General features: G+C 53.5%; 2 protein-coding genes across 3 annotated transcripts in view; one reads left to right on the forward strand and one right to left on the reverse strand.

The window, feature by feature from the left end:
- The first annotated feature begins 1,185 nt into the window (after positions 1–1,185).
- Positions 1,186–8,793, forward strand: MIEN1 (migration and invasion enhancer 1). 2 transcript variants are annotated; one of them, XM_010379302.2, is made up of 4 exons: positions 1,186–1,336; positions 1,450–1,547; positions 1,968–2,044; positions 2,131–2,581. In XM_010379302.2, exons 1-4 carry the CDS (start codon positions 1,248–1,250, stop codon positions 2,212–2,214), a joined length of 348 nt encoding a protein of 115 aa, XP_010377604.1. In that variant the 5' UTR covers positions 1,186–1,247; the 3' UTR covers positions 2,215–2,581. The 2 variants fall into 2 exon arrangements, with proteins under 2 accessions (XP_010377604.1, XP_030778955.1); XM_030923095.1 differs by lacking the exon at positions 2,131–2,581 and adding an exon at positions 7,983–8,793 and having other exon boundaries at positions 1,208–1,336.
- Positions 3,074–27,518, reverse strand: part of ERBB2 (erb-b2 receptor tyrosine kinase 2) — a 30,756-nt gene continuing 6,311 nt past the window's right edge. The window contains exons 2-27 of the mRNA XM_010379300.2: positions 25,685–25,836; positions 24,285–24,498; positions 23,388–23,522; positions 22,967–23,035; positions 22,641–22,756; positions 22,361–22,502; positions 20,801–20,920; positions 20,401–20,527; positions 17,474–17,547; positions 17,297–17,387; positions 16,870–17,069; positions 16,376–16,508; positions 16,203–16,293; positions 15,327–15,487; positions 12,038–12,085; positions 8,452–8,590; positions 8,249–8,371; positions 7,897–7,995; positions 6,816–7,001; positions 6,514–6,669; positions 6,323–6,398; positions 5,900–6,046; positions 5,087–5,184; positions 4,723–4,911; positions 4,179–4,431; positions 3,074–4,036 (exon numbers count right to left, since the gene is read on the reverse strand). Coding sequence (XP_010377602.1) covers positions 3,681–4,036; positions 4,179–4,431; positions 4,723–4,911; positions 5,087–5,184; positions 5,900–6,046; positions 6,323–6,398; positions 6,514–6,669; positions 6,816–7,001; positions 7,897–7,995; positions 8,249–8,371; positions 8,452–8,590; positions 12,038–12,085; positions 15,327–15,487; positions 16,203–16,293; positions 16,376–16,508; positions 16,870–17,069; positions 17,297–17,387; positions 17,474–17,547; positions 20,401–20,527; positions 20,801–20,920; positions 22,361–22,502; positions 22,641–22,756; positions 22,967–23,035; positions 23,388–23,522; positions 24,285–24,498; positions 25,685–25,836 — 3,695 coding nt within the window. The 3' untranslated portion in view covers positions 3,074–3,680. The remainder of the gene's footprint in view (positions 4,037–4,178; positions 4,432–4,722; positions 4,912–5,086; positions 5,185–5,899; positions 6,047–6,322; positions 6,399–6,513; positions 6,670–6,815; positions 7,002–7,896; positions 7,996–8,248; positions 8,372–8,451; positions 8,591–12,037; positions 12,086–15,326; positions 15,488–16,202; positions 16,294–16,375; positions 16,509–16,869; positions 17,070–17,296; positions 17,388–17,473; positions 17,548–20,400; positions 20,528–20,800; positions 20,921–22,360; positions 22,503–22,640; positions 22,757–22,966; positions 23,036–23,387; positions 23,523–24,284; positions 24,499–25,684; positions 25,837–27,518) is intronic.

The following is a 27,518-nucleotide window of genomic DNA, read 5'->3' on the forward strand; positions in this document are numbered from 1 at the left end:
GGGTGACAGAGCGGGACTCCGTCTCAAAAAAAAAAAAAAAAAAAAAAAAAGAAAAAGAAAAAAAGAAAAAAAGAAAGAGAAAAATAGCCTAAAGGGACACTAGAGTGGGTAGCGTGTTAGGATACCATAGTGGTACTGCAGGCAGGGAAAAGGCAGCGAGGACCTGAGCAGCCTCCATTTCCAGAGTTGCAAAATGGGAATAATGACACCAGTCCCCCAGTGAGAGGCTGGATGAGAAGGGGATGCGCAGGAACTGTTGGGGGCACACAGCCTGAAGAGTGTCTACGGTTTTCCAGTGCAGGCAAGAGGCAGTTACAAAAGACTGGAAAAAGGAGTTTAGAGCTTTGGGATCAGAAACACTTGTGTATGTAACTATAGGGAGGTTCCAAATGGCATCAGCGCCGGGCGTGGTGGCTCACACCTGTAATCCCAGCACTTTGGGAGGCCAAGGCGAGCGGATCATTTGAGGTCAGGAGTTCGAGACCAGCCTGGCCAACATGCTGAAACTCTGTCTCTCCTAAAACAAACGAACAAAAAACTGGGCCGGGCGCAGTGACTCATGTCTGTAATTCCAGCACTTTAGCAGGCCGAGGAGGGTGGATCACCTGAGGTCAAGAGTTCGAGACCAGCCTGACTAACATGGTGAACCCTGTCTCTACTAAGAACACAAAATTAGCCGGGTGCGGTGGCACGCGCCTGTAGTCCCAACTACTTGGGAGGCTGAGGCAGAAGAATCGTTTAAACCCCAGAGGCGGAGGTTGCAGTGAGCCGAGATCGCGCCATTGCACTCCAGCCTGGGCAACAAGAGTGAAAAAAAAAACAAATGCCATCAGCATGTGAGCGAGAAAATGTCAACTATTTCATACATCAGCCACACCCACTCCCATCCCCAGGATGGTTGCCCCACCGCTTTCTCTTTCTTTTGTAAACTGAAAAGCGCTCTGCAGTCTAAGATAGTCCATTAGAGTAAATGAAGCCGTTAAGTCCGGCGGACATTGGGAGTAGGGAAGCCCGGCACTCCAGGAGACCGGGCCGGGGAAGGAGGGTCTGGACCCGTTCCCCTAAACCCTGCCCCGGGCGCGAGCTCCGGAGCTGCTGTACGAGGTCAAAACGTAGCAGTGGCGGAGGCCTACAGGGGGCGCCTGGACGCCACGCTCGGCCCCGCCCCGCGCCCGAGGCCCCGCCCCGTCACGTGTCCGCTGAGCGCGTCACACCCGGAAGCAGGGGCCGGAGCGGAGCCGGCAGCTATGAGCGGGGAGCCGGGGCAGACGTCCGTAGCGCCCCCTCCCGGGGAGGTCGAGCCTGGGAGTGGGGTCCGCATCATGGTGGAGTACTGGTGAGCGGTCCCGGCTGGAGGACCCCTACCCTGGTCCCGTGGGCCGGACGGAGGTGGGTCCACGGGAGGCCCCACCCCCGAGTCCCCAGCCCAGCCCCATCTCTTCTCCCCAGTGAACCCTGCGGCTTCGAGGCGACCTACCTGGAGCTGGCCAGTGCTGTGAAGGAGCAGTATCCGGGCATCGAGATCGAGTCGCGCCTGGGGGGCACAGGTGAGGCTCACGGAAGACCTGCTGAGTCAGTCTGTACTCTAAATCCCAGCTCTCCCGCTTTCTAGTTCTGACATTGGCTGCTTTATGTAAAGTGCCTGCAGTGCCTGGCACATGGTAAAATGTCCAGCCAACATGAGTTCCCTTTCATATGTCAGGGGGTTCACAGAGGCCTGCGGGGAAAAACCTATTAGACTGCAATCGTGTAGGGTTGGAGGGGAGGGAGTCCTTTATTGAGTGTTGCGAGGGGCACACAGGCAAGGCCTTCCTCAGGTTCCCTGGAGTTGACCCAGAGTTGGGGAATGGCTTAAGGAGCTACAAATGGGTCTTCAGTGGGAGTGGTGGGGGACCCCTTTGAAGGAACTCCTGACTTCTGCCTATGTTCTCAGTGTACCATTTATTTATCTGTTGATTTCTTACCAGGTGCCTTTGAGATAGAGATAAATGGACAGCTGGTGTTCTCCAAGCTGGAGAATGGAGGCTTTCCCTATGAGAAAGATGTGAGTATTTGCAGTGTTGGGAGGACCTCTGGGTCATCCTACCCCAACAGTGCATCATCCTGTCATTCCACATCTCTGTCCTCTAGCTCATTGAGGCCATCCGAAGAGCCAGTAAAGGAGAACCCCTAGAAAAGATCACCAACAGCCGTCCTCCCTGCATCATTCTGTGACTGCACAGGAGTCTGGGTTCCTGCTCTGTTCTGGGATCCAAGCCTTGGTCTCCCTTTGGTCCTGCTGGGAGCTCCCCCTGCCTCTTTCTCCTACTTAGCTCCTTAGCAGAGACCCTGGCCTCCACTTTGCCCTTTCGGGTACAAGGAAGGAATAAAAGATTCCATGGCCTTGGGGGCAGGAGAGAGGCACTCTCCATGGACACTTCCCCAGCCACCTTATACCCCCTTCCCAGGATAAGTGCCCACAAAAGCCTGGTCCACTCTTCACCTCGGTAATACCTGTCTGATGCCACAGTAGATTTTATTTATTTTCCCCAACCCAGGACAATGTCAGCTATTGGCAGTAAAGTGGCACTACAAACACTAATGCTAACTAGTGTGTGTTTTTATATGTCCAATCTGGGAATGTGGGGGGCACAGAAGTCCGGCCAGCCCAGCCTTTGTACCGCCAGGGTGGCTGTGCTGGCTTGGGTGGGCTTCCTGGACAGCTACTCCTTAGGTCAGTGAGCTCCTCTGGCATAGCCAAGGCAACGAAAATGAGTCCCACAGTAGACCCTGCCTCGTCTTTCGCCCACCCAACCGCCACTCTCCTCACTCACAAGGAGGAAATAACCCCATTCTGGTGAGTGGCCTTAGGAATTCGTTCTAAGAAAGAATGATCTGGTCATCAAAGGGCTCTCAGATCCGAATCCAGCTTCCCGATCCCCCCCAACCCTGAAGCTAGAGAACTGGATGTCAGGCTCCTCATCCAAGCTTTCTGAAGATTCCCAGCCACTCCCTCCAGGAAAAGAGGAGTTGAGTGTAAGGTGAGCAGGAAGGGATGGTGCAGAGCTACCCCCAGACATAGGCTGGTGCCTAACTGTTTTCCAAAATATATTTGCAAATGGAGAAAGTGGGTGTGGAGAAGGACCCCCTACATCTGCCTCCCCATACAACACCCATTCTCCCCCTGGGTCTTTATTTCATCTTTAAAAAAACAAAACAAAGTAAAAACTAAACAGAAAAGCACTCTGTACAAGGCCTGGATACTGACACCATTGCTGCTCCTTCCTCATGGGGGGCAGTACTAGGTCTCAGGGACAATCTCTGAATGGGTTGCTCTTGTTCTTAGACACTCCCTGAGGGCCACTTCCCCTCTCAGGCCAGCTTCCCTAAGGCTTTCAGTACGCAGGATCTGGAAGGAAAGGGCCAGGCTGGGCTGTGGCATCCACTGGACCCTAGAGTCTCATTGGGCAGGGCCCCAGAATCCACCAAGACTCCTCAATGCTGTTCCTCTTCCAACTAGGCTGGACCCCTTCCAGCCATCTGGGAACTCAAGCAGGAAGTTTCCTTAGGACAGGTTCCTGGCATGGCAGATTCCTCTGGAAGTGGTCGGAGGGCCCTCCCGCCTCTTAATGCCAGTGGAAGTCAGGCCATCCCTGCTCCCTGAGGACACATCGGGGCTTCTGCGGACTTGGCCTTCTGGTTCACACTGGCACGTCCAGACCCAGGTACTCTGGGTTCTCTGCTGTAGGTGTCCCTTTGAAGGTGCTGGGTGGAGCCCCCTGCTCTGATGGGTCCTGGTCCCAGTAATAGAGGTTGTCGAAGGCTGGGCTGAAGGCAGGAGGAAGGTGGGGCTGAGGGGCAGCTCCTCCCCGGGGTGCCAAGTACTCGGGGTTCTCCACAGTACCCCCAAAGGCAAAAACATCTTTGACAACCCCATTCTTCCCTGGGGAGAGAGTCTTGGGCCTTTCCAGAGTGGCACCAGTAGGTCGGGCAGGAGACAGAGGGCCCTCTTGGGGCGAAGGGGGCTGTGGCCGAACATCTGGCTGGTTCACATATTCTGAAAGGCCAAGAGAAGATGACCAGTTAGGGGAAGGAACCCCGGTGTCGCTGCCACTCCCTCTGCCCCCACAGTGGACTCTGGGCTGAGGGTCCTCCCCTCCCCCGCCCATCAGTCTCTCCACTTAGACTGGACTCCATACCGGGCTGGGGGCTGCAGGTCAGGGGGGCAACATAGCCGTCAGTCTCAGAGGGCAGGGGTACCGTGGGGTCCTCACTGTACCGCTGTAGAGGGCTGGGGTCATGTGCAGGGAGGCTTTGCAGCTCCTTGGCTGCCCCCATTCCCAGGTCACCATCAAATACATCAGAGCCAGTCCCTTCGGAGGGTGCCCGTGGAGACCTGGGGGCCTCCTCTTCAGAGGGCTCCAGCCCTAGCGTCAGGTCCCCACCGCCACTCTGGGGACAAGAAACAAAGTCATGATGGGAGTCACTTATGGATCTGGGATGGGGACTCCATGGGAGGTGACAGGGTCACAGGAGAAAAACAGAGGTCACCTTTGGGGTATGACACAGTCACCGTGGAGAGAATGGGGTCACAGAGGTTGGAAGGCAGTAAGAATTTTTTGTAGCGATAATGGGGTCTCCTTGAGAGGTGACAGTTGAGGGAACATCAGAGAAAGGGACCCTAGTCCACCGGGGATGGGGGAGGTAAGCAGACAGCCACACAGTGTGACCGAAGGCACTGACCCTGGTAGATGAGCTGCGGTGCCTGTGGTGGACCATGCCCCCAGTGCCAGGGGCAGGGTCTGGACAGAAGAAGCCCTGCTGGGGTACCAGATACTCCTCAGCATCCACCAGGTCCCCCATGTCATCATCCTCCAGCAATGAGCGGTAGAAGGTGCTGTCCAAGGGACTGGCTGGGCCCAAGTCCTCATTCTGCGGAGGAAGGACAGGTGGGATGGTGACCCCTCCCCAGCCCAGCATGCAGCCTTCCGTGAAGAAGGCTCATGGCAGGTGAGGGGCCTGGCACACAGGATTCATCTCTCCTTCCCACCCTCTGCAGGAGGGTGCTCTTAGCCACAGGCAGGGATAGGGCACAGAGGCCCAGTACCTGGATGACCACAAAGCGCTGGGGGTCCCTGGCCATGCGGGAGAATTCAGACACCAACTCCCGGAATCTCGGCCGACATTCAGAGTCAATCATCCAACCTGGGGCAGGAGGGAGGTCAGCATCTAGTCCTGGGCCCTGTGTGCTTGCTGCCTCTCCCCTCCCACTCCCGCTCCAGTCTGGTCTAGACAGTCCCAAGGGACAGCCCAAAGCCCTTGGTGGTAGAGAAGTAGTACCAGACTCTGGGGGCTTCAGCCAGAACCTTCGGGCATCTCTACTAGTTTCCCTTTTAATTTTTTTTCTTTTTGTTTGCTTTTTTATTTTTTTGAGATGAGGTTTCACTCTGTCGCCCAGGATGGATTTCAGTGGCGCAATCATAGCTTACTGCCACCTTAAACTGGGCTCAAGTGATCTTCCTGCCTCAGACTCTCCCGAGTAGCTGGGACTACAGGCACACACCACCACACCCAGTGAATTTTTTTATTTTTTGTAGAGATAGGGTCTCACTGTGTTGCCCAGTCTGGTCTTGAACTCCTGGCTTCAAGGGATCTTCCCACCTCAGCCTCCCAAAGTACTGGGATTACAGGCATGAGCCACTGTGCCCAGCTTAATATTGTACATAAGGTTCTCTAGTTGTTCCTCAAGAGTGGCTTTGGACTTTGACTGTAAAAGGGATATGAGAAGGTTTTGAGGCTCCTAATATACCAGGGCTCCTGGGTCTACATACATCCTGGTCCCCTTTCATGCCTCTTGGGGGCTTCTCCACCCAGGACCTCCCACCCTTCTCCAGGCAGCCCGCACAGCTCAGCCACGCACATTTGACCATGATCATGTAGACATCAATGGTGCAGATGGGGGGCTGAGGCAGCCGCTCCCCCTTTTCCAGCAGGTCAGGGATCTCCCGGGCTGGGATCCCATCATAAGGTTTGGCCCCAAAAGTCATCAGCTCCCACACAGTCACACCTAAGGCAGAGACAGGGTCAGGAGTGGGAGGGCCAGAGGTTCTGCCCAGGAGTCTGGCATCATGGCAGCAGGGGGGAGGTGTGATGCCAGGAGACAGAATCTACCCAGTCTTTCCCTAATCCTGGGAAGTGCACAGACCCTGCAAGGTGGGGCACAGGCAGCCCCTTCCCTCCCTCCACATGCTGAGGTGGCCCCATAATTCTCCCCATCCCAGCTCTCATCCTCCCTCCAGCCATGACTCCTCACCCACCCCTCCCAACACTCCCCACCACACACCATAACTCCACACATCACTCTGGTGGGTGAACCGCCGTCGGAGAATGGACTCCAGCGCCATCCACTTGATGGGCACCTGGGAGGGCAGAAGAGGAAGTCCTCCAACTGTGTGTGGTGGGGAGGTGGCCACTCAGAGTTCTCCCAGGGACCAGACCCCACTCCACCCAGCTTCCTCTGCTCCTTCACCTAACCTTGCCCCCATCTGCATGGTACTCTGTCTCATCAATGTCCAGCAGCCGAGCCAGCCCAAAGTCTGTAATTTTGACATGGTTGGGACTCTTGACCAGCACGTTCCGAGCAGCCAAGTCCCTGTGTACGAGCCGCACATCCTCCAGGTAGCTCATCCCCTGGAATGGGAAGCACCCATGTAGACCTTCTGGGAGGGCCTGGCCCTGGTCATATGCCCAGGAAGAGTCCCCATCCTAGCCCCTTGTGGACATAGGGGCTTGCTCCAAAGGGACCTGCAAAGAGCCCAGGTGCCCTAAGTGCATACCTTGGCAATCTGCATACACCAGTTCAGTAGGTCCTGGGAGCCCAGGCGTCCGCGGTTTTCCCGGACATGGTCTAAGAGGCAGCCATAGGGCATAAGCTGTGTCACCAGCTGCACTGTGGATGTCAGGCAGATGCCCAGGAGGCGGGAGACATATGGGGAGCCCACACCAGCCATCACGTATGCTTCCTGGGGACAAGGGTACACTGAGAGGGTATGGGAGACCTCACACCCCCAAACACCACACAGCCTCCCAACCATCACACAGCCTCCCGACCACCACACACCCCCAAACACCACACACCCCCAAACACCACACAGCCTCCCAACCACCACACAGCCTCCCGACCACCACACAGCCTCCCGACCACTATACAGCCTCCCGACCATCACACAGTCTCCCGACCACTATACAGCCTCCTGACCACCATAAACCACAGCCGGGGCGCACAGCCTGTGAATGCCCAAAGTACCAGCCTGGCCAACATGGTGAAACCCCGTCTCTACTAAAAATACAAAAATTAGGCCGGGCACGGTGGCTCACGCCTGTAATCCCAGTACTTTGGGAGGCCGAGGCGGGCGGATCACGAGGTCAGGAGTTTGAGACCAGCCTGGCCAACATGGCAAAACCCCATCTCTACTAAAAATACAAAAATTAGCCGGGCGTGATGGCTCACACCTATAATCCCAGTTACTCAGGAGACTGAGGGAGGAGAATCGCTTTAACCTGGGAGGCTGAGCCAAGACCGCGCCATTTCACTCCATCCTGGGTGACAGAGTGAGACTCTGTCTCAAAACAAAACAAAACAAAACAAAAAGAAACCGGCAGGTGCTTGTAATTCCAGCTACTCAGGAGCCTAAGGCATGAAAATCGCTTGAGCCCAGGAGGTGGAGGTTTGCAGTGAGCTGAGATCAGGCCACTGCACTCCAGCCTGGGTGACACAGCAAGGCTCCGTCTCCAAAAAATAGTCTAGGTTTGCGGGAGTCATATCTCCCCAAACCCCAATGAAGAGAGACCAGAGCCCAGACCTGCAGCCAGGGGGTCCTTCCTGTCCTCCCAGCAGAAGAGGGTAGAGGGGCTTACGTCTAAGATTTCTTTGTTGGCTTTGGGGGATGTATTTTCCCTCAACACTTTGATGGCCACTGGAATTTTCACATTCTCCCCATCAGGGATCCAGATGCCCTGGGCAGAAAGAAGAGGATATGAGTGAGAAGAGCGTGGGCTGGATCCTACCTGCCTTCCAGGAGATCATTACTTGTGCTCCAACATCCTTCCCCACCCTGGGGCTTGGTCCCGTTCCCTTCTTCTCCGCTGTAACTGCCCTCCCGCAAATACTGCCTCCGGCTCTTGCCCCTCCCATCGGAACTGCCGACCACACCCCTCCAGGCACCGCCCCCACCCTCTGGGGCCGCCCACCCCAGGACCTGGCGCTGACCTTGTAGACTGTGCCAAAAGCTCCAGATCCAAGCACCTTCACCTTCCTCAGCTCCGTCTCTTTCAGGATCCGCATCTGCGCCTGGTTGGGCATCGCTCCACTCGGTGTCAGTGGCTCCACCAGCTGGGGTGAGGGGGTGGTGGGTCAGTGCTGGGAGCCAGTGCAGACCCCACGCGGGCTGGCAGGCCTTCACCCCGCCTCACCTCCGTTTCCTGCAGTAGCCTCCGCATCGTGTACTTCCGGATCTTCTGCTGCCGTCGCTTGATGAGGATTCCAAAGACCACCCCCAAGACCACGACCAGTAGAATGCCCACCACAGCAGAGATGATGGACGTCAGAGGGCTGGGGGCGGAGCCAGGGTCAGGGATTGAGGGCTAATTTGGGGTGGGAGGGACAAAGTGGGCCCACGGGGGACATGAAGAAGGTGTTTGGCATTCGGAAAGGGAAGTCGGAAGGGTGACCCACAGGCTTGGACCCTCTCCTACTCTAAACCTGCCTTGGCTCCCCACTGCCTCCACAATAAAGTCCAAACTCCTTGTAGGCAATCAGAGCCCTCTCTGCATCTCCAGATTCTCTATACTTTTGGCCTTGGCTCTGCCTTAGGGCTCCAACACTTTATGGTGTAAAAATCACTAAGGACGCTGGGCGCGGTGGCTCATGCCTGGAATCCCAGCACTTTGGGAGGCTGAGGCGGGTGGATCACAAGGTCAGGAGTTCGAGACCGGCCTGGCCAACATAGTGAAATCCCGTCTCTACTAAAAATACACACACACAAAAATTAGCTGGGCGTGGTGTGAGTGCCTGTAATCCCAGCTGCTTGGGAGACTGAGGCAGGAGAATCACTTGAACCCAGGAGACGGAGGTTGCAGTGAGCCGAGATTGCACCACTGCACTACAGCCTGGGCAACAGTAAGAGACTCCATCTCAAAAAAAAAAAAAAAAAAAAAAATCACTAAGGAGACTGTTAATACACATATCCCTCAACACCATGGGGCCACATCCTGATAAACCAATTGTAAGTTGAAACTGAAAATGCATTTAAGACACCTAGCCTGACTCACACGTGCTCAGAACATTTACACTGCCAACAGCTTACAGTTGGGCAGAATCATCTGACACAAAGCCTATTTTATAATAAACTGTTAAATAGTTTGTGTTATTTATTTATTTATTTAGTTTTGAGACAGGGCCTTCCTGTGTTGCCCAGGCTGAGTGCAGTGGTGAGATCATGGCCCACTGCAGCCTTGACCTCCGGGCTCAAGCAATCCTTCCACCTCAGCTGCCCAAGTAGTTGGGACTACAGACACACGCCACCACATTCGGCTAGTTTTTTTATTTTTTTGTAGAAATGGGGTCTCACCGTGTTGCCCAGGCTGGTCTCGAGCTTCTGACCTCAAAGGATCCTCCCACCTTGGCCTCCCAAAGTGCTGGGATTACAGGTGTGAGCTACTGTGCCTGGCTATGTAATTTATTGAATACTGAAAGTAGGGCTGGGCACAGTGGCTTGAGGTTGAGGTGGGCAGATCACCTGAGGTCGAGAGTTCGAGACCAGTCTGACTAACATGGAGAAACCCCATCTCTACTAAAAATACAAAATTAGCCAGGCATGGTGGTGCATGCCTGTAATCCCAGCTACTCTGGAGGCTGAGGAGGAGAATCACTTGAACCTGGGAGGTGGAGGTTGCGGTGAGCCAAGATTGTGCCATTGCACTCCAGTCTGGGCAACAACAGCGAAACGTCTCAAAAAAAAAAAAAAAAAGTGAAAAACAGAATGGCTGTATGGGTATTCAAGGTACGGTTTTTACTGAATGTATATTATTGCTTTCCCACCATTGTAAAGTCAAAAAATCCTAAGTAATATCATCGCAAATCAGGGACCATCTGTATGCATACAATTTTGGGGCCCCACCCCCAGAGATTCTGACTGCTGCATGGGTACAGGAATGTACACCCGATGATTTTGATGTTCTAGCCAAAATTTCCACCCACAGGTCATGATTTTCCACACCTCCCAGTGTCTGCATAGGCTGTCCCTTCAGCCTGGACCACCATTTCTCCACAGGGTCATCTTTTAAGACTTGGCTTGGCCAAGCGTGGCTCACGCCTGTAATCCCAGCACTTTGGGAGACCAAGGCAGGTGGATCACCTGAGGTCAGCAGTTCAAGACCAGCCTGGCCAACATGGCGAAACCCTGTCTCTACTAAAAATACAAAAATTAGCCGGGCATGATGGTGCATGCCTGTAATCCCAGCTACTACAGGGGCTTAGACAGGAGGATTGCTTGAACCTGGGAGGTAGAGGTTGCAGTGAGCCAAGATCGTGCCATTGCACTGGGGCCTGGGCAACAGAGCAAGACTCCATCTAAAAAAAAAAAAAGACTCAGCTCATTGCCAGGAGTGGTGGCTCATGCCTGTAATCCCAACACTTTGGGAGGCCAAAACAGGAGGATCACTTAAGCCCACGAGTTTGAGACCAGCTTGGGCAACATCGTGAGATCCTGTCTATACAAAAAAAATTTTTTAATTAGCCAGGTGTGGTGGCACGCTCCCATAGTCCCAGCTGCCGCAGCAGGGTCACTTGAGCCCAGGAGGCCAAGGCTGCAGTGCCCCTGTGATTGCACCACCACATTCAAGCCTGGACAACAGAGCAAGACCCTGTCTCAATCACTCAATAAAAAGATAGCGTATCTGGCTGGGCACGGTGGCTAACATCTGTAATCCCAGCACTTTGGCAGGCTGAGGTGGGTGGATCTCAAGGTCAAGAGATCGAGACAATCCTGGCCAACAAGGTGAAACCCCGTCTCTACTAAAAATACAAAAATTAGCTGGGTGTGGTGGCACGTGCCTGTAATTCCAGCTACTCAGGAGCCTCAGGCCAGGAGGCAGAGGTTGCAGTGAAATGAGATGGCACCACTGTACTCCAGCCTGCCGACAGAGTGAGACTCCGTCTCAAAAAAAAAAAAAAGAAAGATAGTGCATCCTGGGATAGATGGAGCTCCTGGATGTTGATCCAATATTCTTGTCATCCTGTCCTCTCTGCACCCCCTTGCTTAGCACAAGGTCTGGCACATACCAAGCCTGTAACACATACTCATTTCACGGACAGATGATTGCCTAAGACAAAGACTCCAGTCTGTTTTTCTACCCAAAGTCCTTCCCAAAGGTCCCCACTGCCCAGACAGTCAAGTCCTACCCTATGGCTTGGGTTCAGGGCCTCTGGCCTCCAGGTCGGACCCCACCCTGACTCTAATGACCCCCTTACTCCTGTGCTTACTCAACAGCCCCCGACAGCAGAACTTTGAAGACATCCTGGATTTCCTGATGCCTCCCCCTCCAGTGTCACCTGGCACCCCAATGCTTTCTACCTAAATGCAAGTGCAATTCCTGCTCCTCTCTCAAAGCCTGGCTCAAATACCACCTCCTCCTTGAAGCCTCCCGCCATCCCCAGTTAAGAGTTTATCGCTCCTTCAGCGGTGCGGCTGCACTCTTCTCTGCCTCCCTTGACTTCCAAGGAATTGAACTTTGCCCGTGTCCCTCACAGGGCATCAAGTTACTCCAGGGTGGGGAGGGACTGGGTTTTCTAGCCATCTTTCCCTGCGGTCCCCTCCCCTCAGTTTCGGAGCAGGTCCTCTGTCACTTGTTGAAGTGGAAAATGACAGGAGGTTCCACAGTGGAAGAGTGAGTAGGAAGGGACATATGTCAGGGGGTCCCCTCCCTACAGCAGTGACCACCCAGCATCCAGTGGGGGAGTGAAGGGCAACGAGGGGTACATCCTGGGGTCGAAGCCAACCTGGCTCTCTGCTCGGCGGGGCAGCCCTTGTCATCCAGGTCCACACAGCTGCAGGAGAAAGAGTCTCATCAACAATTCTGGGAACCACCCTCTTGGAAACCGCCGTTCCAGTCTCACAACAAACCCGGGAGGGGTGTGGCTGGGTCATTATCCCCATTTGACAAAGGTAGAAACTGGGCTCAAGGCCATCAGTGCTCCTTCTACCACCCCACAAGGAGACTCCTTCTCCAGCCAAGGAACCCGCATGCCCCTCTCCCCTGCAGCGCCTTGTGGTGGGTAGGAAGCAGGGAGGGGCACCCAGGAAAGCAAGTCCGGGAGCTCAACTATTCCCTCCATAGAAGAATCCCAGGGTAAACTGATACGACTTCTCCAGAGAACAGTTTGGCAACACCTATGAAATATTATCTATGATGCGGCAGATCCTCCTCTGAATATAGACCGTACATATTGCTTGCAAATGCTTTTTTCACTTAACAGAATCTTGCAATGTTTTTCCATGTTCTAATACCGTGATCTGGATCTCGGATCCCTATGGATCTGGACCCATATTCTCTCTCTCTCTCTCTCTCTTTTTTTTTTTTTTTTTTTTTTTTTTTTTTTGAGACGGAGTCTTGCTCTGTCGCCCGGGCTGGAATGCAGTGGCCGGATCTCAGCTCACTGCAAGCTCCGCCTCCCGGGTTTACGCCATTCTCCTGCCTCAGCCTCCCATTAGCTGGGACTACAGGCGCCCGCCACCTCGCTCGGCTAGTTTTTTTGTATTTTTTAGTAGAGACGTGGTTTCACCGTGTTAGCCAGGATGGTCTCGATCTCCTGACCTCGTGATCCACCCGTCTCGGCCTCCCAAAGTGCTGGGATTACAGGCTTGAGCCACCGCGCCTGGCCTCTCTTTTTTTTTTTTTTTCTTTTTTTTCTCGAGACGGAGTTTCGCTCTGTTGCCCAGGTTGGAGTGCACTGGTGCAATCTTGGCTCACCGCAACCTCCGCCTCCCAGGTTCAAGCAATTCTTCCGTCTCAACTTCTCAAATAGCTGGGATTACAGGTGCCCACCACCACGCCTGGCTAATTTTTGTATTTTTAGTAGAGATGGGGTTTTGCCATGTCGGCCAGGCTGGTCTTGAACTCCTGACCTCAGGTGATCGGCCTGCCTCGGCCTCCCAAAGTGCTGGGATTATAGGCGTGAGCCACTGCGCCCAGCCCGGACCCATATTCTTTTAATTTTTCTCATTTAGTTGTCTTTAAATTGAAACGCATGAATACATCCTTGTGATAAACATTGCCAACACTACATACCCTAAAAATGCCAATGCGTGGACACTAGGGGGCGTACAGAAGAAGGCTCACTTGTGTATGGAGCTCAATTGCAATAAACTGCAAAAACAGGGAAACAAGCTCAATATCCCTCAAAAACAAAGTAAAATTACATCCATGTTACAGGTTGAGTAATTAAAAAAAAAATAAAGATGGTAGATCTGTCTGTACTCATAAGAAAGGATACCTCAAGTCGGAGGGAAAGTGCAGAACAGTATGAAGAAAATGATCCCATTTACATTACAAAATGTACACGCACACACATCTGATGACAAGTGGAACTATATGAAATTGCTGTTTCTTGACCTTTTTTTTTTTTTTTTTTTGAGACAAGAGTCTTGTTCTGTCGCCCAGGCTGGAGTGCAGTGGCACAATCTAGGCTCATTGCAACCTCCACCTCACGGGTTTTCTCCTACCTCAGCCTCCCAAGTAGCTGGGATTTCAGGTGTGCATCACCACACCCGGCTAATTTTTGTATTTTTAGTAGAGACAGGGTGTCGCTATGCTGGCCAGATTGATCTCGAACTCCTGATCTCAAGTGATCCGCCTGCCTCAGCCTCCCAAAGTGCTGGGATTACAGGTGTGAGTCACCGCGCGCCCAGGTTCTTGACCATTTGTGGTTTACACAAACAGCAATCTTATTTGACTCAACCTAATATAAATGTAGTATGTACACTATATAAGTGTGCAGAAAAGAGCCCAGAAGGATGAACACACAAGTCAATGCAGTGGTTCTCCCAGCCGACAGGAGAGACTGGGTGGACAGGGAGTTGAGTGAAAGGGCACGTTGGTTTTGTACCACTTATACTTTTATGTTACTGAAAATGTTTATCACAAGGATGTATTCATATGTTTCATGTGTAAAGACAATTAAATAAGAAAAATTAAAAGAATAAAGGTAGATCGCCATGTTAGAACACAGAGAAACATTTCAAGGTCCTGGAAAGTGAGAAAAAGCAATTTGCAAACAATATGTATGATCTATGATTCTATTTGGTAAAAAGAAATATATGACTGGGCATGGTGGCTCACCCCTGTAATCCCAACACTTTGGGAGGCCGAGGCTGGCAGATCACCTGAGGTCAGGGGTTCAAGACCAGACTGGCCAACATGGTGAAACCCCATCTACTGAAAATACAAAAATTAGCTAGGCAAGGTAGCATGTTCCTGTAATCCCAGCTACTCAGGAGGCCAAGGCAGGAGAATTGCTTGAACCCAGGAGGTGGAGGCTGCAGTGAGCCAAGACTGCACCACTGCACTCCAGCCTGGGTGACAGAGTGAGACTCCGTCTAAAAAATATATATGTGTGTGTGTGTGTGTGTGTGTGTGTGTGTGTGTGTGTGTGTGTGTGTGTTAGAATGTGCACAGATAAAAATAACTGGAAAATAATATTAATATATGTTAACTTATATATACATATTAGAATGTGCACAGACAAAAATAACTAGAGGAAAAATATTTCAAATTATTAACAGTGGGGATAGAACTGCTAGGGCATTAATTTATATTTCATGTTTTAATTTTACCATTTTAACAATGTGTTATTTTTATTTTTATTTTTTTTGAGATGGAGTCTTGTTCTGTCGCCTAGGCTGGAGTGCAGTGGCGCAGTCTCAGCTCCCTACAAGCTCCGCCTCCTGAGTTCACGCCATTCTCCTGCCTCAGCCTGCCGAGTAGCTGGGATTACAGGTGCCCACCACCACACCCGGCTAATTTTTTATATTATTTAGTAGAGACGGGGTTTCACCGTGTTAGCCAGGCTGGTCTCAAACTCCTGACCTCAGGTCATCTGTCCGCCTCGGCCTCCCAAAGTGCTGGGATTACAGGCGTGAGCCACCGCGCCCGGCCCCAACAATGTGTTATTTTTGCCATCAGAAACAAGATATGATAAAGGGAGAGTTGGTCCCCTTTTATAGTAAGAACCCCAGAGAGACCCCTGAAAGGAAAGTTCTCCTTTCTGCAGAAAAGACCCTCGGACTCACGAGTGGGTGCAGTTGATGGGGCAAGGCTGGCACGTGCCCTCCTCATCTGGAAACTTCCAGATGGGCATGTAGGAGAGGTCAGGTTTCACACCGCTGGGGCAGCGGGCCACGCAGAAGGGAGGGTCCTTATAGTGGGCACAGGCCACACACTGGTCAGCCTCCTGGGAGGGGCAGAAAAGGTTTGTGGGGGGCTGGCACTGACACCCCCAGGGCAGTAGGATCAGGCCCTTAGTTGGGTCCCCTTTGTGCTTCCCAAGGCCACCCAGCAGCAATTTTCACCACGCTCCTGGGACAAACGCCCTTGCTCTTCACCCAGTCTCTGTGGACCCTCCCTCGGGGCCCTCCTCCAAGCTTGATCCTGGGCGGGGACTTGAGCCAGAGAATGGGAGGCACCCAGAGAAGAAAACGCATTACCTAAGGTGTAACAGTGAGTAACAACAGTCACTGCTGCATAGAAAGCCTTTCCCGGGCTTCACTGTGCCAAGCCCTGTTTAATTTCATTCTCGCCACACCCCAGCAAGGTAGGTACTATTACAATACCCATTTTAGGAATAAAACACCAAGGTTGGAAGCAGGACCTGGGTCTGAATCCAGGTAGTCTGACGCCTGAGCCCGCAGGGCTAACCACCCTAGCACAGCCACAGCCACAGCCACAAACGCAGACCTCCTTAGAACCTTTTCATAGTCTGAAGGGCCCCAGGGTCCCCCGGGCCCCCTTTCCTGCCACTCTGCTGCTGTTCGGGTCTGAGTGCTGAGCCCTATCCAGGGATATTTTACCAGACAGCACACCCTGCCGCGTCTCGCCATCCTGCCAAGTCCCTGGCAATCCCCCTCGCTGCCCTCCTCCACCCAGCTCTGAGCCCGTCAGCAGCTCACCGGTCCAAAACAGGTCACTGAGCCATTCTGGGGCTGACACTCAGGGTGGCATGGCAAACAGTGTCTGGCATTCACATACTCCCTGGGGAGCCTGAGAGAAAGGACAGTGGTGAGGGGGTCTGAGAGGAGCCCCATGCACCCCTCCAGCCACCCCTCTCCTCCGCCCCTCATACCCCTGCAGTACTCGGCATTCCTCCACGCACTCCTGGCCCCGAAGGAACTGGCTGCAGTTGACACACTGGGTGGGCCCTGGACCCCAGCAGTGCCCTCGGGCGCACAGCTGGTGGCAGGCCAGGCCCTCGCCCACTGCAGTGAGGAGGAAGGGACCGCAGGGGACTTTTAGGGGAGGCCCCAGGTCCAAGTGAACCAGGGAACTGGCTGTGGGCATGGCTCTGGGCTGGAGGAGTGGGGACAGGTGGGGCCTATGTAGGGAGAGGAAGAGTTCTGAGATTTCAGAAACAGAGGGGAAGGGAAGGATGCCAAGGCAGGTAGGACCCAGCTAGAGAAGCCATGCCAAGAGGCCAAGCCAGCCAGAGCTGCGCTGAGTCACGAAGGGTGCACAGGGACAGGCAGTCTGCACAAGTCCAAGAACGCTGGTGCCAGGACCCCGTGGGCACTCCTGTGTGCTGGCAGATGGGGAGCACACACACTAGGCTCCCTGTCTTACCACACTCGTCCTCTGGCCGGTTGGCAGTGTGGAGCAGGGCTTGGTGCGGGTTCCGGAAAAGCTGGTCCCAGGGTACCGTGTGCACGAAGCAGAGGCGGGTGTTATGGTGGATGAGGGCCAGTCCACTGCCCAGTTCCCTCAGCGAGCGCAGCCCCAGCCAGCTGATGCCCAGCCCTTGCAGGGTCAGTGAGTAGGCGCCACTATGGGAGAAAGGTGGGCACCTTACCACGGACCCCCTCCCGGACAGCAAAGGCTACTCTCATCTTCCTCCACCCCCAGCACACTCTGCAGACTTCATGGAAACCTTCGTGGAAAGGTTACTGCTATGTCCCAGGGGAACAGGAATACTCCCTCAGGCCCAAAGCTTCCCACAGGGACTCCTCCCTGGGACTCCTCTCCATCAGGCCACCTCTTTCCCAGTACTCACTTGTGCAGAATTCGTCCCCGGATTACTTGCAGGTTCTGGAGGATGCTAAGGTCAGGCAGGCTGTCTGGCCATGCTGAGATGTATAGGTAACCTGCAGGCAGAGGGTGAGATTAGGGGAGTGGGGACAGGACAAGGACTCCCAACCCCGGCAAAGCAGGATGCAGAGACAGAGCCCACCTGTGATCTCTTCCAGAGTCTCAAACACTCGGAGCTGCTCCGGCTGGAGCGGGGCGGTGTTAGAGGCTAGGTCGCTGGAGGGATCAGGAGAGAAGTCAGCAGGGCCAGGAACAGGGTGGACATCACTCCCAACACTGGCCGTGCCAGCCACTCCCCACCGTGAATGCCTTCACTCAAACCCTTTGCCCATCGAGCCCAGCTGTTCCCATCCTGGGCTTCAAAGCCCAGGCCTTAGTTTGGCAACATCTATCAAAACAGTATTTATATCCTTTGATCTAGAAACCTTATTTCTGCCCGGGCACAGTGGCTCACACCTATAATCCCAGCACTTTGGGAGGCTGAGGCAGGCAGATCACAGGTCAAGAGATGGAGACTATCCTGGCCAACATGGTTAAACCCCATCTCTACTATAAATACAAAAATTAGCTGGGTGTGTTGCCGCGCATCTATAGTCCCAGTTACTCGAGAGGCTGAGACAGGAGAATCGCTTGAACCTGGGAGGCAGAGGTTGCAGTGAGCCGAGATCACACCACTGCACACCAGCCTGGAGATGGAGCAAGACTCCGTCTCAAAAAAGAAAAAAAAAAGAAATCTTATTTCTAGGAATGTGGCCTAGGGAGACACTGGCCCAGAGCCACATACAAGGTGGAACTGTGTGTAAGAATGAAAATGGAACATGATCTAAATGTCTATTAGTAAATAGGGGAGCTGTTAAATGAAACCCTGAGCCACCCAGCCACATAATAAAAACCAACATTTAGGAGCACTTAGTATCTGCCAGGCACTGTTCTAAGAGCTTTACAAATACTAACTCATTCAAATTTTATAATCATCTGGCCAGGCGTGGTGGTATAACCATCTTACGAGGTTGGGACTATTTTTGCCTCACTTTACAGATGAAGAAACTGAGGCACAGCACAAGAGTCACATGCCTAGTAAGTGGTAGAGCCGGGTTTCAAACCCAGGCAGTCTGGCTCCCAAGTCTGCGTTCTTAGTCGCCTCTCCTTGCTGCCATCTGCTCTGCAGCTGTTGAAAGAACGAGGCGGTTTGGCAGGAACTGTCATGACCGGCTCTCAAAGCAAGGTTCACACAGGTGCTCCTCATATGCTCCCATTTACAGAAACAAACCTCCCCACCAAAACGATAAAAACCACACTTCACTGTGTGTGTGTCTACAGATGCATAAACAGTCTAGGTGAACACATGCACTGCTAACCATGGTCACCTCTGGAAAGGAGAGAAGGGGAGTGGAGGTAAAGGAAGTGTGAAAGATATTTTTTTTTTTTTGAGACAGGATCTTTCTGTCACCCAGGCTGGAGTATGGTGGCATGATCTCAACCCACTGTAGCCTCCACCTCCCAGGCTCAGGTGATTCTCCCACCTCAGTCTCCCTGGTAGCTGAGACTACAGGTGCGTACCACCATGCCTGGCAAATTTTTTGTGTTTTCTGTAGAGATGGGATCTCACTATGTTGTCCACGCTGGTCTTGAACTCCTGGACTCAGGCAATCTTCCTGCTTCAGGCTCCCAAAGTGCTGGGATTACAGGTGTGCACCACCGCGCCTGACCCCCCCCCCCCTTTTTTTTTTTTTTTTTCTGAGACAGGGTCTCACTCTGTCGCCCAGACTGGAATGCAGTGGCAAAATTATCTCAGCTCACTGCAACCTCCACCTCCCGAGTTCATGCGATTCTCCTGCCTCAGCCTCCCAAGTAGCTGGGACTACAGGCACATGCCACCAAGCCTGGCTAATTTTTTGTATTTTTAGTAGAGATGGGGTTTTACCATGTTGGCCAGGCTGGTCTTGTACTTCTGACCTCAGGTGATCTGCCTGCCTCAGCCTCCCAAAGTGCTGGGATTACAGGCATGAGCCACCATGCCTGGCCCCAATTCATTTTTTATTGAAGTATAACTTATATACAATAAAATGCGCCAGGCGTGGTGGCTCATGCCTGTAATCCCAGCAGTTTGGGAGGCTGAGGCAGGCGGATCACGAGGTCAAGAGATTGAGACCATCCTGACCAATGTGGTGAAACCCCGTCTCTACTAAAAATACAAAAATTATCTGGGCATGGTGGCACACACCAGTAGCACCAGCTACTCGGGAGGCTGAGGCAGGAGAATCGCTTGAACCCAGGAGGCGGAGGTTGCAGTGAGTTGAGATTGCACGACTGCACTCCAGCCTGCCGACAGAGCAAGACTCCATCTCAAAAAATTAAATTAAATTAAATTAAATTAAATTAAATTAAATTAAATTAAATGCAGACTCTTAGCATACAGTTTGATGAGTTTTGACAAATGGATTCACTCATGTATCCAATACCCCAGTCAATATACAGAACATTTCTATTACCCCAGAAATGTCCTTGTGTCCCTCCCTTTTGAGGCCCCCCACCCTAGGGCAACCACCATTCTGATCTCTCCCACCACAGAGTGGTTTTGTCTGTTCAGAGCCTCACATAAAGGGAATCAGACAGTATGGAATCTTGTCTCTGGCTTCTTTTGCTCAATGTAATGTTTCTGAGATTCATTCATGTTGCATCAGTAGTTCATTTCCTTTAGTTGCTAAGTGGAACTTCACCAAATGGACATACTGCCACTTGTTTATTCTTTCACCGAGTGATGCACATTTGAGTTATTTCCAATTTGGGGATATTTTGAATAAAGGTGCTATGAACTCAAAGGGAATTTTACTTTATCTAGATGGTCTGACCTCCATACAAGTCCTTGTTCACGGATAGCATGTCATTTACAAAAATAACCACTCCCACTCCAAAGATCCTGCTCTCTCTGGTCTCCCATCTGCTTTCTTTGCATTCTTGCCCCCCCATCAACTTCTGTCTCCTGCCATCCCCGAGAGATGCTGCCACATCTGGATCCTCAGGACTCTGTCTGCCCTGACACTGTCTCAGGCCATTGTGCCCACTCACCCATCAAAGCTCTCCGGCAGAAATGCCAAGCTCCCAAAGATCTTCTTGCAGCCAGCAAACTCCTGGATATTGGCACTGGTGACCGCCCTCACCTCTCGCAAGTGCTCCATGCCCAGACCATAGCACACTGAGGGGGTGGGGTGGGTGGGGAAGGGGCTGTCTCAGCCTTCACACCGGGACAGGTTAACAGCTACGTGGGCATCAGGGTCCAGGCCCCTCCCCACACTGACAGAGGACATAGGGACACTTGTAGGGCTGAGGAGGGCCAGGGGTAGACAGTAGAAGGCAAGGACTGGGTCTCAAGAGGGTCTGAGGAAGGATAGGACAGGGAGGGCTGGGCCAGGGTTCATGCACAGAGGGACAGGAACTGCAGCTGGCCTTGGGGGCAGTGAGTGGGTACCTCGGGCACAGGACTTGCTGCACTTCTCACACCGCTGTGTTCCGTCCTCCGCTGTCACCTCTTGGTTGTGCAGGGGGCAGACGAGGGTGCAGGATCCCACGTCCGTAGAAAGGTAGTTGTCTAAGGAGAGCAGGAACATGTAGCCACATTCCCTGGCCCTTCGTGCACCACCATGAACAGCGTCACCGTGCCCAGGCACAAGAAGAACAATATCAACCAATACTTAAATGCCCTACCATGTGTCAGCACCTGACATCCACTTACTCCTCACAAGAACTGGATGGGATCAGCACTGTGAGATTCCCATTTTGCAAAAAGGGAGACCAAAGCAGAGAGTTCTGTAAATTATTCAAGGTCATTGTGCTACTGAGTGGAGGAGCGAGGATTTGAACCCAAATGGTCTGGCTCTACATTTTGTCCTCTCCCTAACACAGCCAGGATCTGAAGGTCCACTGTTCCTGCGAAAGGAGGAGAGAGGTTCCCCAGGTCGGAGCCCAGTCCATAAATGCCCATCAGTAAATAGGTGATCTGTTAAGTAAAACTGATCTAGGCCAGGCACAATGGCTCACACCTGTAATCCCAGCACTCTGGGAGACCAAGGCGGGCAGATCACTTGAGGTCAGGAGTTTGAGACCAACTTGGCCAACATGGTGAAACTCTGTTTCTACTAAAAATACAAAAAGTACCCAGCCATCGTAGTGCATGCCTGTAGTCCCAGTTACTCAAGAGTCTGAGGCACAAGAATCGCTTGAATGCGGAAGGCAGAGGTTGCAGTGAGCCGAGATTGCCCCACTGCACTCCAGCCTGGGCAACAGAGTGAGATTCTGCCAAAAACAAAAAAGTCCGGGGGCGGTGGCTCATGCCTGTAATCCCAGCACTTTTGGAGGCCGAGGCAGGTGGATCGCCTGAAGTCAGGAGTTCGAGACCACCCTGGCCAATGTGGTGAAACCCTGTCTCTACTAAAAATACAAAAATTAGCCAGGCATGGTGGTGGGCACCTGTAATCCCAGCTACTCAGGAGGCTGAGACACAAGAATAGCATGAACCTGGGAGGCGGAGGTTGTAGTGAGCCGAGATTGCACCACTATGATAGAGCTAAACTCAGTCTCAAAAACAAGACAAAACAAAAGCCAAAACTGATCTAGCCAGACTATAGAACAAAAGCTAACATTTAGGAGCACTTAGTACATACCAGACACTGTTCTAAGAGCTTTACAAATATAACTCTTTTAAATGTTATAACCACCTTATGAAGTTGGGACTATTCTTTCCCCCATTTTACTGATGAGGAAACTGAGGCACAGAAAGAGGGTCAGGTGCCTACTAACTGATAGAGCTGGGTTTCAAACCCCGGCAGGCTGGCTCCCACGTCTGGGCTCTTAGCTGCCTCTCCTTACTGCCACCTGCTCCACAGCTGTTGAAAGAACGAGGCAGTTTGGCAGGAACTGTCATGACTGGTTCTCAAAGCAAGGTGCAGACAGTGCTCCCCATATGCTCCCGTTTACAGAAACAAACCTCCCCACCAAAACGATGAAAACTGTGTTTCTCCCTGGCACTCACAGGGACAGGCAGTCACACAGCTGGCGCCGAATGTATACCGGCCCTCAGGGTTGGGCATGGACTCAAAGGTGTCTGTGTTGTAGGTGACCAGGGCTGGGCAGTGCAGTTCACAGATGCCACTGTGGTTGAAGTGGAGGCAGGCCTAGGGGGACAGGTGGCTGGTTGTCACTGTTCTGTTTTGCCCTGCTGTGCCAGGGGCAATAGGGCAGTACCAGGCAGGGTGCCCACCCCTTGCATCCTAGGGGATAGGGCACATTGGACACACAGCAGAGGCACATACCAGGCAGTCAGAGTGCTTGGGGCCCGTGCAGCCAGCAGCACACTGCTCATGGCAGCAGTCAGTGGGCAGTGGCCCCTTGCAGCGGGCACAGCCACCGGCACAGACAGTGCGCGTCACTGTTGGGCAAAGGGCAGGATGAGGGCTGAGTGGCATCCTGAGCACCAGACCCTCATCAGCATCACCTTCTAGGGAGACTACCTGCCCCAGGGAAGACATCCCAAGCCTGTTATCCCACCCCTCCCATGTCACCTGTATGACACCTGCATTCCACCTGGTCCCGGCCCCGGCCCTCCCCTTCCCTGACTCCAGGCCTCCCTGAGACTCACGGCTCTGACAATCCTCAGAACTCTCTCCCCAGCAGTGGGAGCCCTTACACACCGGAGAACAGGGGTGGCCTGAGGACAGAACCAGAGAGACGAAGTGAGAGAGATGTCTAACAGTGAGAGGACGGGTTAATAATGGAGACACAAACAGCAGCAGAGGCCACGAGGCCAACTGCACAGTGAGGGAGGGACTCAGACAGGCTGAGAGGCCCCCAAACCAGAGGCACAACCTAGAAGCAGAGGAAGACAGGCAGAGAACCCCAGAGATGAAGAGGCACAGAGAGATGGCAGGAGGGACAGAGAGGAAAGAAATGGGTGTAGGCGGCTGGGGCAGTGTCGGGCAGGCACAGGGTTGTAAGTCGGGAGTTTGGGGCTGGGGTCAGGCTGTCTGAGAGAGGAGGCAGCAGGGAGGGGCATGGCTTACAGGCCCGAGAGCGGTTGGTGTCGATCAGTGTGAAAGCCAGCTGGTTGTTCTTATGGAAGATGTCCTTCCATAAAATCGTGTCCTGGTAGCAGAGCTGGGGGTTCCGCTGGATCAAGACCCCTCCTTTCAAGATCTCTGTGGGGTGAGCAATGATCAGGGGACCCTTTCCCCTTCTGTCACCTTCTGCTTCCCTTGGGGCCCTCCTGCCTTCTAAAAGAGGAGCAGGCCTTTTAAACAACCCCACATTCCCCAGGGAGGAGAGAAAGATATCGTCACGGTCTTTGAGCCCCACCACCGCCATCCCCGCAACATGAACAAAGCGAGAGCCAGGGAGGAGTGAGTTGTCCATGCTAGGTCCAGATGCTCACGTGGACCGCAGCTTTCTCCTGCCCTCTCATTTCTACTCCGGACATGTTGCTTGGTGGTTAAGAGACTGTGGAGTCTGAAACCCAGCCCCATCACTCACATCTCTGCAAGCCACAGTTTTCTCATATGTAGAATGAGAATAACACTGATTCTTTCCTGACAGGACTGTAGTGTGACTGAAATGGGCCATGCGGGCAAAGCACCTGGCACCCAGACTCTGGGGCAGAGTCGGCTCCAGGGCCAGCAAATAGTTACATAGGCTGTTCACTGTACACTTCACTCAGCCAAGTGGGGGCAAAAACCCAGCCTGCATTCTCATGATTGAATTCTGTGCGCTGACGCCGCAAGCTGCAGCTTCCTAGGAAGAAGGGGAATCTTTTTCCAGTCTTCTCAGGGTGTCTTCCCAGGCTCTGCCTGCGTCTGCCCAGAAGGGACACCATTTCTAATGCACACAAAGCCTCCCCATGGTTAGCAGTGGCCCTGGTCAGCTCTGAATAACCAAGAGAAGGTTTCAATGACGGTGAAAGCCACCTGTGAGGCTTCGAAGCTGCAGCTCCCGCAGGCCTCCTGGGGAGGCCCCTGTGACAGGGGTGATATTGTTCAGCGGGTCTCCATTGTCTAGCACGGCCAGGGCATAGTTGTCCTCAAAGAGCTGGGTGCCTCGCACAATCCGCAGCCTCTGCAGTGGGACCTGCCTCACTTGGTTGTGAGCGATGAGCACGTAGCCCTGCACCTCCTGGATATCCTGGAAGGGGGAAGCAGGGTGGGGCTGAAACAGGGACACTGCCACCCCCCAGGGCCTCCCTGAGGTTCCCCAGTACTTGGAGATCTTGGGCAAGGCCCCCAGCCACTGAGCAGTCCTGTTCCCTCTTATATAAAACGATAAAATGGAGATAAAGATCACGCCCCACCTTGCCTCACCAGATTTTTACACGATCAAGAAAGACAATGGTGGGGGGGCACTTTGTAAACTCTCAACAGGTACCCCACCCTCTCTGCATCTCAGTTTCTTCATCAGTGAAATCAAAGGCCTGGATGGGATGGCGTCTGCAATTTTTTTTTTTTTTTTTTTTGAGATGGAGTTTCGCTCTTGTTGCCCAGGCTGGAGTACAATGGCATGATCTCGGCTCACCACAACCTCCGCCTCCCAGGTTCAAGCGATTCTCCTGCCTCAGCCTTCCCAAGTAGCTGGAATTACAGGCATGTGCCACCACTCCCAGCTAATTTTGTATTTTTATTAGAAATGGGGTTTCTCCATGTTGGTCAGGCTGGTCTCGAACTCCCGACCTCAGGTGATCTGTCTGCCTCAGCCTCCCAAAGTGCTGGGATTACAGGCGTGAGCCACCGTGCTCAGCCGGTGTCTGCAATTTGACAAACCAAGCACAAGGCCCCACTCCAGGGTCCGTGGACATGAGCCAGCAGGTTGGTTTCCACTCTCTCTCCTGCTCATAACCTTTTCATAGACATTTCTCTTTTGAGCTTCCCAATTGCTCCCAATACACAAATAGAGAAACTGAGACCCAGTGAAGCTAAGTGGGTATAGGCCACATTCATAGGGCTCATCAGTGGCAGAACTGGGCCTGCAATCCACCTTTCTCACCAGCCCTTTCTGCTGCTGTACATGGGAGAGGGATAGTGGCTGGGGCAGGTGGACGGGGGACATGATCATGCTGGCAAGACAGCACAAGATTTAGCGGAAACACAGACGCATCCCATCCAGAGATGACCTCGGCCAGCCACATTAGAGAGAGAGTCAACTGATTCTGCAGTAAAATGAATGGGGGTTAGACGTTAGAAAGGACTTCCTGGTTGAGAAACCACAACAAAAGAGGAAACAGAAGGGCAGGGCACCTTCTTCTGCCACCCACCTGTAAACAGAGGGCTCAGCCCAGCTGGAGGCAGGGCCTGGCTGGGTTGCCCACGGGCCTCACCTGCAGGAAGGAGAGGCTGGCATCGGTGGGCAGGTAGGTGAGTTCCAGGTTACCCTGCACCACCTGGCAGCCCTGGTAGAGGTGGCGGAGCATGTCCAGGTGGGTCTCGGGACTGGCAGGGAGCCGCAGCTTCATGTCTGTGCCGGTGCACACTGGCAGGAGGGAGCAGATGGGTCAGAGGACACTGGCGTGGGACCTTCTCGGACCTGGCCTCCCCACCCAAACTCACTCCCAGAGTCATTTCATCTCAGACAGAGAGAAGGCTGACTGAAGGACCCCCCCACCTACATCCCTTGCACACTGCAGGTTTAACAGCAGGAGAAAGCTTGTGTGCTTGGGAAGTAGAGGGATTTCAGGGGAAAGGCTCCTTCTGACTAGGCCCACCCTGCACATCCAGAGGCTGCCCCAGCGTGCCAGCCCTGTGGAGCTCACCCGCCAGTACAGGGTGTTGGCTGGCAAAGAAAGGCTTCCTTTGTCCCAAAGGCACAACTCAGGGCCAAGGGGTAAAAATCCCCCAAGAGAGGCGATGACGAATCCTGTATCTTCTGGATGCCCCCTGCCCCTCTCCCAAGCAAACAAACTCGGTGCATTCTCCCTATGCCATTCCAGCACACCCACGTGCCAACCTCTTGGCAAGGGATCCACACCCCCATAATGCCACCCAGAGAGTGGGGAAGGAGGGTCAGCTGGAGTTGTAGCTGAGGCATGGGGCAACCGGGGCCCTGGTCATTGCAGAGACCTCTGGGAGTGTCCCATGAAGAGAAAAGGAGCATCAGACTCCAGTTGTGGGCATCTGGACCCAGGCTGCAGATCCCAGGCCAGGGTGAAGCATGCGCCAAAGGTTCCTGTGCTGGCACCCTCACCCTGGCCACCTCCTCAGGGCAAGACTCCAGAATGAGCTGGCAGAATCTGTGCCACGAAACTGCTGCCACAAAGGCACTACGTCAGCCCTGCCTACCTGCCCAGCGCCAGCCATCAGCCATGGGGCATGGAGCCAAACTACCATACCTGGCCCACTTGGACCCCAGCCTGGTATCCCTGAAACCAGAAATGCCCACTAAGGCCAGGAATACTAGAGGGGGCAAAGCAACCCTGGTGACGGGGCGCCGGGATAGCAGCTCACCCCCGGCCTGCCAGCGGGGGGAGATGAAAGTGCCCAGATGAACTTGTTTTTCTGCTCTGGTGAGATGAATCACCTGGTGTGTCTTGCCCAGGAGATCGGGAGGGTGGGGGCAGAGGACACCCTCAGGCCCACAGGTGCCTGAGCTGCCCAGAATTCCTGCCGGTCACTGCTCCACCTCCTGCAGGCTACATGCAGATTCAGGGACAACACAAGGGCCGGGTTGGGGTCTGACACCAGGGGCACTGCTCTCCCAGCAAGTTGGAGTCTAAGGTCAAATCCTAGGGGGTAATATGAGGTACCCCCTGCCTTCAGAGAGCTGGGAGAGGCTGGCAGGGTGAGTCCCCAGGTTCCCTGCCCAGGCCAGTGGCCACAAACTGGTGGTCTCCTAGTGATACCCAGAGTGGCCTCTATTCCCACCTCTCTAGGCGTATATGCACAAAGAGGGAGGAACAGGAGGGCCCAGAAATAGAACTCAAGGGTCCATGTCCCTGAGGGAGGCCTCCCCACTCCATGCCTCACCCACTTGCACCCCCTCCTCTTCCCTCACCCACTTGCACCCCCTCCTCTTCCCCATGCTTCCTCCTCTCCCCACAGACTCCCAAGAGAAACAGGAGCTGGGGGTGGCAGGCCAGGCCCAAAATAACGCCCTGCTGCCAGGACCTCCCCCGGCCTCAGCCCTTCAGCTGCTTTACAGACACAGCTGTCTGCAGG

Source organism: Rhinopithecus roxellana, chromosome 19 (assembly GCF_007565055.1).
Source record: "Rhinopithecus roxellana isolate Shanxi Qingling chromosome 19, ASM756505v1, whole genome shotgun sequence".
Classification (NCBI taxonomy): Eukaryota; Metazoa; Chordata; class Mammalia; order Primates; family Cercopithecidae; genus Rhinopithecus; species Rhinopithecus roxellana.